Source organism: Plecotus auritus (genome assembly GCF_963455305.1).
Source record: "Plecotus auritus genome assembly, chromosome: 2".
Lineage (NCBI taxonomy): Eukaryota > Metazoa > Chordata > Mammalia > Chiroptera > Vespertilionidae > Plecotus > Plecotus auritus.
The window spans coordinates 144,370,919-144,383,927 of NC_137771.1; the positions used below are offsets into that span (position 1 = coordinate 144,370,919).

The 13,009-nt window shown below is 38.9% G+C and overlaps 1 protein-coding gene across 3 annotated transcripts in view; it reads left to right on the forward strand.

The window, feature by feature from the left end:
- EPHA6 (EPH receptor A6) overlaps window positions 1–13,009 on the forward strand; it is a 1,057,231-nt gene that overhangs the window by 835,771 nt on the left and 208,451 nt on the right. For all 3 annotated transcript variants that reach the window (XM_080654948.1, XM_080654950.1, XM_080654949.1), the window contains one exon: window positions 7,967–8,092. In XM_080654948.1, the coding sequence (XP_080511074.1) occupies window positions 7,967–8,092 (126 nt within the window). The remainder of the gene's footprint in view (window positions 1–7,966; window positions 8,093–13,009) is intronic.

Genomic DNA, 13,009 nt, shown 5'->3' on the forward strand with positions numbered 1-13,009 from the left:
TTGATCTTTTCCCACACACCCTGCACTATCTTCTCTTTGAGGTTCAATAGTCTGTTCTTGCTTCTATGACTCTGGGTCTATTTTTGATCATCAATTTATTTGGTTCCTGAGATTCCACATATGAGTGAGATCATGTGATACTTATCTTTCTCTGACTGGCTTATTTTACTCTGCAGAATAGTCTCTACTTCCATCCATGCTGTTGCAAATGGTAAGAGTTATTTCTTTTTTTATTGCAGCATATTATTCCATTATGTAAATATACCATAGATTTTTATCCACTCATCTGCTGATGGGCACTTAGGCTGTTTCCAAATCTTAGCTATTGTAAATTGTGCTACTATCAACATAGAGGTGCATATATCCTTTCTGATGAGTGTTTTAGGTTTTTTAGGATATATTCCTAGAAGTGGGATTACTGGGTCAAATGGGAGTTCCATTTTTAATTTTTTGAGGAAATTCCATACTGTTCTCCACAGTGGCTGCACCAGTCTGCATTCCCACCAGCAGTGCATGAGGGTTCCCTTTTCTCCACAACCTCTCCAACACTTGTCGGTTGATTTGTTGATGATAGTCATTCTGGCAGGTGTGAGGTGATCTCTCATTGTCATTTTGATTTGCATCTCTCAGATGATTAATGACTGAGCATTTTTTCATATGTCTCTTGGCTTTCTGTATGTCCACTTTGGAGAGGTCCTTTTGCCCGTTTTTTAATTTGATTATCTTCCTTATTTAAGTTCTATGAGTTCCCTATATATTTTGGATATTAACCTTTATCAGATGTATCATTGGCAAATATGTTCTCCCATGTAGTGGGGTCTCTTGTTATTTTGATGATGGTTTCTTTTGCAGTGAAGAAGCTTTTTATTTTCATGTAGTTCCATTTGTTTATTTTCTCCTTAGTTTCCATTGTCCTAGGTTCCAAGGGTGCATCAACTTGGAGCAGTGGTTGGCAAACTCATTAGTCAACAGAGCCAAATATCAACAGTACAACGATCGACATTTCTTTTGAGAGCCAAATTTTTTAAACTTAAACTTCTTCTAACGCCACTTCTTCAAAATAGACTCGCCCAGGCCATGGTATTTTGTGGAAGAGCCACACTCAAGGGGCCAAAGAGCTGCATGTGGCTCGCGGGCCGCAGTTTGCCGACCACGGAGATGTATCAGTAAACATATTGCTGCAAGTGATGTCTGAGATTTTGGTTTCTTCTAGGACTTTTATGGTTTCAGGACTTACATTTAGGTCCTTTATCCATTTTGAGTTTATTTTTGTGCATGGTGTAAGTTGGTGGTCTAGTTTCATTTTTTGCATGTACCTGTCCAGTTTTCCCAACACCATTTATTGAAGAGACTGTCTCTGCTCCAATGTATGCTCTTGCCTCCTTTGTCAAATATTAATTGAGCATAGTGGCTTGGATCAATTTCTGGGTTCTCTGTTCTGTTCCACTGATCTATATGCTTGTTCTTGTGCCAGTACCAGGCTGTTTTGAGTACAGTGGCTTTGTAGTATAACTTGATATCTGGTATTCCTCCAACTTCCCTCTTTCTCAATATTGCTGCAGCTATTCTGGGTCTTTTTTGGTTCCATATAAATTTTTGGAGTATTTGCCGAAACCGGTTTGGCTCAGTGGATAGAGCGTCGGCCTGCGGACTGAAAGGTCCCGGGTTCGATTCCGGTCAAGGGCATGTACCTTGGTTGCAGGCACATCCTCAGTGGGAGGTGTGCAGGAGGCAGCTGATCGATGTTTCTCTCTCATCGATGTTTCTAGCTCTCTATCCCTCTCCCTTCCTCTCTGTGAAATATCAATAAAATATATTAAAAAAAAAAATTTTGGAGTATTTGTTCTAGGTCTGTGAAATATGCCATCAGTATTTTAATAGGGATTGCACTGAATCTATATATTGCTTTGGGTTCTTACTGCTGTTAGTCTTCCTCGCTAGTGATATAACTGTTAGAGCCGAGGCTTGATCCACTATCATGGAAAACTAGGAATCATAGGCTCAACCAAACATAATGGGATTGTGGTTTCCTTCTCTCAGTGGAGGAGAGAATAGTGTAAAGCTATAAATTATTGTAACAAAACTAGAAGAGAGAGAGAGACAGGAGAGAAAACCAGAGGTAACACAAGAAATTGAGGGAAACACACAGTCTGACAAAAAAAGGACAAGTTAAATTCATAGATAGGTAGATAGATAAATTGGTGGGGGAAAGAGAAAAGACAGCAAAAATGATATCAAGAAAACAAAAAAAGGCAAGAGAGAAAAGAAAATTAAGGAAAAATATATGGGGAGAAAACATCACAAAACAAGCAAATAGACCAAAAAATGCAAACAACAAATGCCCAGGGGGAGACAGAATCTGTAGAGGCAGAGCTTAGATACATAAAGTAAGGTTAAGGAATTGAATGAATAGGGGAAGGACCCTGGTTAAGTATAGAAGAGGTAGAAAGAAAATGAGTGGATAAGAAGGAAGGAAAAATAAAATAATAAGAAAATAAAAATAAATAAAAAGATAAACAAAAATTTGTTTTAATTTACCTATTTATTTATCTTCTATTGTTGGAAAAGAAGAATAGAGAACAGGTTGGCTGAATTTAGTGAGTGAAACTAAACAATTAGGAGAAGAAGAGAGCAAGAGAGGAGAGGAAAAGCAAGCATAAAACATAATTGACTAGCTAAGAAAGAGAAAGGAGAAGGGTGCATCAACTTGGAGCAGGGGAATGGAAATTAGATATATTAATAAGCCAACAGAGACTACAATAATAATAACACATCAATAAAGTAGATAAAGAAGATCAATTTTTAGAAGGGGTAAAAAGAAAGGAAAGAGAAAAACTAAAGTGGGGATAGGAGAAGAAAGAACAGGATGAAAGAGGGAGAAGTGAGGAAGAAAAGGGTGGAAAATATTTTTTAAAAATAAGGTAAAATAAAATAACAATAAAAAATAAAAATAGAATGAAGAAAAAATAATACAAAAAATAAAAGAAAAAATATCCTTTTTTAACAAAATAAAAGATAAAAAATAAAAAAGTGAAGTGTTCACTTCAGCCAAGTTTTAATGCCCCATGGGGGCTGGTTTAAGACCCCACTCTTCTGTTCTGTCTGCCACTTCTCAGTTTCCTGTCAGGTAGTCAGCACCGTGCTGAAGTTCCATGTGATTCACGGATTTACCGTTCCTCTGTTTGTGTCGATCTCCACAGCCTTGGCTGCAAGTAGGCAGGACCAATCTCCCACTTTGCCTGTCTGCCTGCTGTCAATCTTAATCGCTTAAGTGTCTGTTTCTGACAGGCCTATAGATAGGAGTGGTGCCATATAGCCTTCTGGGACTGAACAGCCCCTCTTCAACCCAGTCCCTCAGGGCTCTTTGGGGCTATTCAGAGTCTTTGTGTCCTTTATACAGCTCAGGGTGTGGGCTGGGTGTGGCTGTATTTGCTGTCTTGAGGCTGCTGGGAGGGGCTGGTTCTTCAGGAGAATAATCACTGCTTAGGTTCAGAGGGTCAGGAATGTTTCAGTGCTAGATTCCTGGTCACCTCTCCCCGTCCTGCTCTCCTTCACAGCCTCTCCCCAGACTCCACAAATCCGCACCTCCACCTGCACTGCAGCCTCCGTGAGTGTTTGTATTTGAAAGGTCCTATGAACTGGGTTTATCGAATAAAAGCAATGACAAAACAGAGGCAAAACAACCACATGACTGCGAGTTTCTCCCTCCCCTCCGCCCCCCCCGCCCCGCCACGGCACCACTGCCTTTCTGGGTGCAGCCTCTCATGGCTATGGGCTTAGATCTAGATTCCCCAGCCTCCAGCAGCCCTGTGGACTTCCTTTCCACTGTCGGATGTTACGCCTGTCCCCAAGGGACACGGACTTGGTGCATTGCAGCTTCCTTCTGACCCTCTCGGTCTGGTGGTCACATGTCTCTCTCCTGCCCAGATCCCCAATCTTACTGTTCTCCAGGCGTCCTCTGTCCTTCCCAGCTGTGAATTGTCTCACCAGCTGTGTCTACTTTGCCAATTCCAGGTGGATGTTATTCGATTTAGTTGATCCTGCTATCTGCTCTGGGATGAGGTGCAGACATGTCTGCCTATTCGGCCACCATTTTTCCTCTCCCCCAAGATCCTTTACTCTTGTACAATGTTTCTCAGGAGATGCTACTAACATTTTGAGAGAGAATTTTCCTTGTACAGGTAGCATACCACTTTTTGCAATACTTTTAATATCCATCCTGACCCTTATCCACCAAACAGCAGTAATGTCTTTCCCCACTCACAATTTGCAATGTTCCCTAAAGGGCATTGAGAACCACTGAGCTAATGAAAGACAGATAAATCACTGACCCATGCATCCAGTGACTTACATCAAATTACCTTGCACCACTAGTTAATAGTGTCTATTATTCATCTGATATCTGTAGCTGTTTTAAGTGTTATAAGAGTGGGATTGCCATACTTAGCAAATAAAAACTCAGAATGCCCAGTTATCTGGCAGCTCTATATTAGAAACAATGCAAATGCTAATGTTACATTCCATTCTCTCTTTACCCCACTGACTCAGGATCGACAGCAAACTGGAAACTCAAATATTTGGGATTTAGAAAAATGTGTTAATTGATACATCTTCTATTTCAAGCTTGTAATGGCTAAAGGAATAGTCTTATCACATAAAAATCTAATTTGTAATAACAAATAATTAGTCTATTGAATGTAACTAAAAAACAAAATACTCGTGAAAATTTATATTTCTCCTGCTACAGATATTAGACACTAGAGGCCCAGTGCACGAAATTGCGCCCTCTTGCAGTCCAGTACCCCTTGGCAGACATCCCTCTCACAGTCTGGGACCCCTCACTCCTTACTGCCCGCCTGCAGCGGAGGCGGGAGAGGCTCCCGCCACCACCACTGCACTCGCCAGCCATGAGCCCAGCTTCTAGCTAAGCGGTGCTCCCCCTGTGGGAGCACACTGGCCAGATGGGGGAAGCTCCTGTGTTGAGTGTCTGCCCCCTGGTGGTCAGTGCGTGTCATAGCGACCGGTTGTTCCACCGTTCGGTCAATTTGCATATTAGGGTTTTATTATATAGGATTGTATATTCTTCAGCTATAATGTACTTACTTAAGGAAAAAGCCAAAGATAGTCAGCAACTTAAGCAATAGGGCAGGCCAGACTCAAATAATTTCATATCAAATCTGAAAGGTTCATGAACTTCATTTCTTGTGGAATAAGAGATAAGGGAATTATAACAAAGAATAATTTCAGTTTTCCTGATTGAATTGTAAAAACTTAGACCTTTAGTATTTTCATACAATCTCTGTTGACATGACTGACGTTAAGGAGAAAAATGATAAGGCATTATTATCACATAATATGATATCTCAACTGAAAATATACTCATGTACACCAGTTTTCTGTTTGTTTCAGATTTTTTTAAAAAGTGATAATTCCTTAAGGAAGATATGCCACAATGAATGAAATACGTTTTAATCCATAGTAAAGAAACATAGAAAAGCCATTATGATTGATGCAGCAAGTTTAGGAGAATGAAAGTTGCTATTAAATATGACAGGCTGTCACAACCAGAAAAAAAAAGTAATTGATGTAAACATAGAAATAAAATTATATTTGTATTTAGTTTCTTTCAAGAAGTTAAAATAGTGGAAATCTTTTCTAAGTTAACAGTTTGGAATAATGTTGGCAAAAATAGCAAGAACTCAGATTAAAAATCTCTAAATGTGAAGCATATTAACATTATTTAGAGTCACTCCTCCACATGCTTTTGTTTTTCTTCAAATTTCCTTTAAGATAATTACGTTTATATCCCCTTTGGTTTCCTGTGCATGATTATGTTATGCTTTTTCTTTGTGATTTAGTATTTTGAACCAGGCTTCCTATTACTTGGCTTCAATAAATCCATAATCAGCTAAAATTGGATTATTTTTGCTTTTCACAGCACATAATAAAATCTGAATTTCCTGTAATTATTTTCCCTGTTGTAAAATCACCATTTCTTTTGTGACTTTAAATAAGAATGCTGTATAAATATATGCTATGATTATCTCCACCTGGTACTCAGTGAAGCGCCTTCATTAGGAACATTTTCTCAGAAAGTGATGAAGCATTACACATGGACACATATTAACTTTGTGCTCAGTGATAAATATCCCATTAGTAACAAAGGAGAAATTAGTTTCACTGTTAGTGGAAAGTTACCCTAGAGCTATTTCTGGCCTACCTCTTGCCACTTTTGCCACACCTCCTAAGGTTTAAGGGACTTCCGCCCTGCTGGACAATTTTACTAACGCCCCATGAAATCAACAACAAAGCCAGTTTACTCAGAGTACATGATTTTCTTTCAATGGTTTCTTTAATCCAGTGTACAATGCATCAGACTCCCCCATTAAAACATGCTTTGTAACTTTGATCTTTCCTAAAAACATCTCTAAAGATCTAAGAAATGCTGGCCTTTAGTAACAAGTGTCTCCATAGAAGCAAGATACATAGTGTATGGTATACCAGATCCCTATAATCCTGGTCAAAATTCAAAGCCTCAAATTTTAACTTATTTTAGGTGCAAAATTTGTATCAAGAAACAGAGTGAAGTCTCTTCAAAAATAAAGAACTTGCCCTAGCTGGTATGGCTCAGTGGAAAGAGCATCAGCCTGTGGACTGAAGGGTCCCAGGTTTGATTCCCATCAAGGGCACATGGCTGGGTTGCAGGCTCGATCCCCAGTAGGGGGCATGCAGGAGGCAGCTGATCAATGATTCTCTCTTATCATTGATGTTTCTATCTCCCTCTCCCTTCCTCTCTGAAATCAATAAAAATATATTTAGAAAAAAAATAAAAATAAAGAACTTGCTAAATCTGAGCGTGGGAAGAGAGATCTTAGGTCTCTGCATATGAAAACTGCTGGGCCCAAATGAAATGCATTTCTTACAGCAATCAGCATAACTTGCTCTTAGGGTATTATTTTGATTTAAACTTAGATATACCATATCTTCCCAGTGCTGCCCATGCACTGGTAATGCATATATATATTACATTTACTTCTGAATGATTTTCATGGCTTTAAAGTCATTGAGACACCAATGTAATAATTCTACTACAATTCCAAAGTGCAAGGTTTCTGATTCATATTCAGACGTGAGAAATCTCCCAAATAGGAAGTGGCTCCTTATTTGTTTTTTATCTACAGTGGAAATTTTGTGTGCTGGTAGTCTGTCAGCTACCTGATATCACTTTCCCTTTAAAGTTGGCCTCAGTTTGCTGGTCTGTAAAATGAGAATTTTTTGACTGGATGATTTCTAAAGTCCTTCTTTGCTCTGACATTCTTTGATTCTATGATTTATTATATAATTTTATGAATAAATTTCCAACTAATTTACTTTGTTTTCTGCTTCACAATTGCCTTCCTAAAAATGGAAAAGCCTGTGGTTCTACCTTTGCAAACTCTCATGTCTTGTCCCAAATAGAAAAGTGTAACAAATTAAGAATGGTGTATGTTGGTTTTCTTCCCACTCTTTCAAAAACATGTGTACTTACTGCAACGTACAAAAGTTTTTCTTATTTGAAGCACTCACACTAACACACCGAAATTAAAGCACTGTTCCTTCTAGTGGGCACAGATCTCAGACACCATTGTGGCTATTTCCCATATCTGTAATCTGAACTCTGCAGGCAGACAACATCAGTCACGTGCATTTATATCCCCTTGGTCAAATGTAGATTTAGAAATTTTATTTTAGCATTCTGATGCTTCTGAAAGCTCTTTAATTGTAACTAGTTAAAATAGTTTTCTTTTTAAAACACTAGGTTGATTTTTAAAATTTATGAATAAAAATGCATTTCCTTCCTTTTAATTTCATAGCTTCCTTGTAAGGTTTGATGGGTTTGTTGATTATAGGTTTTATTCCACTTAAATGATCAACAACTTTTCCACAAAGAAGATTTTGAATAATGTCAATTTTTATCTCTTAAAAGGATCCTTCCCGGCCATTGGGGTGGAGACGTTTTGCCCCAGCTTCCTGAGAGCAGGGTTTCTAAGCAGCATCCAGGCTCCGAATCCAGTGACAGGGGGAGGGTCGCTGCCCCCCAGGATCCCTGCTGGTATGTATTTCAGGTGAAATTTTCTGCCGTCATATACAGCAGTAGTACTGTGCTCAGTTGATAGATCCACAACAAAAAAAATAAATATTTCTAAAGTACATTGTTGAGAGAAATGCAAGTGACTTTGTTTAAATGCAGGAATCACATTTATGATAACCAATGCTGTGAAAATGGTAAGAAGTGGAAGGAAGATCTGTAACCTGAGCACCTCAGTAGCATAGTGCTAACATTTTAAAATGCAATTTTTACATTTAATAAGTCAGTTTGTGGATTATCCATGGTATTTTTATAATCAAAATTGTGTGTTCTCTATCATTTTGTAAAATATCCAGCTGCCTTCCTCCCTTGTACCTGAAGAATGCAAACCTACTTTTTATTTTATATGTGTCTTAACAAAACAGCATTAGGATATTGATTCTTGGAGTTTTTAAATCATAATTCTTATATTTTTATCATAATTAATAATTATGCTGCAAATTATGGTGATGACACCAATGCATTCAGGAGAGCTGGCCCAGCCACCAATATACTGGGAACATTTAAAAAGACTGGGAAATCCAATAGAAACAAAATCCCAACATGCACATTTCTTAGCAAAATTGTACCAACGAAGCCCACAATGACTGCATTGACATTTTTCTTTTGCCTTTTATTAATACTCTCCGACTTAATTAAAACATACAACGAGTTACAAACTATAAATAAGCTTTGATGTTGTTTGGTTTTATCATTGGATAATTACTGACATGGTTGGAGACTTCATGACCATCAATGCCTCACTGATAGAGTAAGCACCAAAAAATTATGTGAATTCAAAATTAGCAATTTTAATTCTCATGAGTGTTTGCCATGTTTTTCTCTCCCTAGAAACAAAAAGAACATAAATTGCAGATTTTTTGTCGTTGTTGTTGCAAACACAAAAATGTAACTTTCATAAATATCATTAATATCTCAGTGATTGGAATTAGGAGATGAATGGATCATCTGTATTTTAATGGCTTAATTCTTAACTCTTAATAACAAATCTTGGTGGATTTAGGTATGTGTGGCTGAAATGACATAACAAAGTTTGGTAGTGACTTGAATTATTCAACATCACTGATAAAAAATAATAACAATAACTCTTGGTTAGCCACTGAGAATAGCAGAAGCTAGACGAGGTTTCTGTAACACATACACAGAAACAACTTTCTAGAGAGAGATCTAAGAGAACACTGTAGCATTCCATTCTTCTAGGCTTTAAGCCAAATTTGCCTCTAGCTTTCATAGGAGAGAAAACTCAGTTCACTTTTCATGACTTAAATATAAATCAGGTGTAACAAAATTGCTTCATAAAAAGTTTATAGATCTAAACTTGTTTCTGTTCCCTCAATCTGAAATTAACTCAACTCACTTCTCCTAGTTTATGTAACTCTGATAAGGGATCCGTGTAGATTTCTCTCCCACTTTCAGTAATGACTGCTGTGATTTCCGAGGTAGTTTTTATCCTCTTCCATTTAACTATAGCTTATTTCCCAAGAATTTTCTTTATAATTTTGTGTAAAGAGGAAAAAAGCCATAATCATGGGTTTTTTGTTTCATATTAAAAAGAAAAAAAGCTAAAGTATTTAGCTGAACTGATGGCCCTTGAAGTCAGTTTGAGGGCAGGAAGGAGTTCCTCCCTTGACCTATACCATGGCACTGTAAACAGCTGGCCAAAGGTTGATGTCCTCCGGGCATTCATTAATTTGCTTTCCACCAGTTGACTGTATGTCGCAGTACTTCGAAGGTCCCTGAAGACATTTGCCATGTCCTTCAAAGAATCACAAAACCTGTCCTAGTGATGATGCTAATTTAGCTCTCATTACTTATGTTAATCAAATTTAAATGAGATCCATGTCTTACATAAACTCATTTCTTTGTATTCATGTCACACTGCACTATCAAGGAGTGATATTTTACAGCACTTAACTTATTTTTACATTAACTACAATAATAGAATTATTGAATAGTAGGACCAGAAAGCAAACACGCCTAAAATTAGTATTTATGTAACAGTTGTCAATTATTTACAATGTTTATATTTGTTTCTCTTTATCCAACGGTTTTGCATCCATGGACTCAACAAACGAATGTTGGAAAATATTTGAGAAAAGAAATCCCAGGAAGTTCCAAAAAGCAAAAGTTGAAAATATTTGAGAAAAAGAATTCTCAAAAGTTCCAAAAAGCAAAACTTGCCACACATCAAGCATTATACTGAATTCATGCAAATGAAATTATGTGTGAGCATACCCTACTGTAACTTATATGCTATATAGGTTATATGCAAATGCAACCCATCCTATTTAATAAAGAGGGAATATGCAAATTGACTGCCATGCCGTCACAAAGATGGAGGCACCCATAGCCACAAGATGGCGGCACCCAGTCGCCTCAGCCCCGCCGGAGTCCCACAGTCCTTTCAGCCCAGCCAGGGGGGTGGGGCAGCAGGCGCACAATGCGGCCGGGCCTGCCCTCAGCCCCCTAGCCACCCAGGGCTGGCCTGAGGTGCAGGCAAGCCTCGGATGGCAGCCACCCAGGGTTGCCTGAGGCTCAGGTAACCAGAGCCAGCTGAGTCTTACACTGCCAGCAGTGGCAGCAGCAGAGGTGTGATGGGGACATCGCCTTCTCCTGATCACCGGGTTGCTCCTGCCCCTGAGGGCTCCCAGACTGTGAGAGGGATCAGGCCGGGCTGAGGGACCCTCCCTCCAGTGCATGAATTTTCATGCACCGGGCCTCTGGTTTTATATAAGGGACTTCAGCATCCTTGGATTTTGGTATCCTGGTTGGGAGGAAGGAGCTAGAATTAACCCAGTACAGATACCGAGGGACTAGAAAGATCTGGTAAAGGCTTATTATTCTTAGTTTCAAATAAAGAAAAACACCAGGACATAATTGCCTGACAGTTGAATAGCAAGTATCCTATCTAATAAAGAGGGAATATGCTAATTGACTGCCATGCCCTCAAATATGGCGACCTCTACAGCCACAAGATGGTGGTGCCCAGTCCACTCAGCCCCACTGGGGCGGCAGGCCCCCAGGCGGATCCGGCCGCTCCACATGCCTACCTCTGGAGTTCCTCAGTCCCCTCAGCCCCCCAGGACTGGCCTGAGGTGCAGGCAAGCCTCTGATGGCAGTTGCCCAGCTGCCCAGGGCTGGCCCAAGGTGCAGGCAAGCCTCGGATGCCAGCTGCCCAGATGCCCAGGGCCACCTGAGGCTCAGGTAACCAGGGCTGGCTGAGGCTTGCGCTGCCGGCAGTGGCAGCAGCAAAGGTGTGATGGAGGGGTCACCTTCCCCTGATCCCCGGGTCACCTCCCACCCCTGAGGGCTCCCGGACTGTGAGAGAGGGCAGGCTGGGCTGAGGGACCCTCTCCAGTGCATGAATTTTCATGCACTGGGCCTCTAGTATTCATATATTTAATGCAATGTCTTTCATATAGTAGTCACCTAATGAAGTAAGAAAATCACAGGAGAGAAGAAGGGAGAGCAAAGGTGGGAAGAGAGGAGAGAAGAGAAGACAAGAGAAGAGAAGGAGATGGGGAAAGAAAGGAGAAATTAGAGTGGCATAACTGAAATTAGGATTTTTAATATCAAAGTCTTTCCTACTGTATTTCTCCCTATTAAAATCAAATTCTACTCCTTGAAAAGAACTCATGTGCCTATTCTAAATATATTATCAGGCATATACTCTAAAATGATAATAAGCTTGCTCTCTTTGCTATATCTAGTTTTTTAATTTAATTCTATAATCTAACAGTTCTTAGAAGTGGAATAGAACATTTTAATATGCCATTGACTATTCATTCTACACAGGATCTTAGACTAGTAGCTCACCTTATGGCAGACTCTGCCTCTATCACAATCTTTTATATTATAGAGCAGTGGTCGGCAATCTCATTAGTCAACAGAGCGGCAAACCACGGCGGCTCGCAAGCCGCAGTTTGCCGACCACTGTTATAGAGGGTTTCACATGCTTAACATACATAAATGAAAGCAGAATAATAAAATCATTGAGAAATAAAATTACGCAATGAGAAAAATGGAGTAATAATGGAAATTTCATTGATTGTGTTTTCTCTGTCACTTCACAGTAAGTATCTGACATCATATGATATCTTAAATTTACATAAGATCCAAACATGACTGTCTGTCTCAAAAACTAAACTTATTTATAAAATATAAAGGAGTATTTCTTATCTGACAATTACTTAGAAAATACTATCTAGGTTGAGTACAATTTGAATCAACAAAATTAGCTTGAATTTTTCTGTCATTTTTTGTCACTTGTGGGAAGACTGGAAAAATAATACTTTTTATTAATGAAATAACTCATACACGTAGATTAGATTCTAGGCCAAACTGAAACATATACCTAAACTAACAAGCTTTGTTGACTATAAGTGAAGTCCGTGAAAGAGGAAACAATGAAAACAGACAGCATGTAGGATTTAGAAATGGATGAATTCTGAAAAAAAAGAAAATCAGTGTTGAAGGGCTCCCTAAGATTTCCTTTGTGGTTAATCTTAAAAGCTCTCTAGTTATGGAAGGACTGTTCTTCGGAAGCCCCATCTCAATTTCCTGCCTGTGCTTTAAATACAGTGCATTATAGTATGTAACACTTCTTTTGACATTTTTACCTGAGCTTTCTTTTTGTTGCATGACATGTGTTAAGTTCAAAGTAATGGCAAAGATGGAATAAATAGTTGATTTCATCTTTTTTCCCCCACCTCTTATTGCCTTGGCAAAGCCATGATTCTTCTCTGCCTACTCTGAACCAAATAGCAGCAGAAATATGAACACATGGGATTCAAAAATGAGATTTCATAATTAATAATGAAGTGTAATATTATTTAATTCTTTACCCTTTGGAAAGAGATTTGGATGAGCCTTGAACTCCAA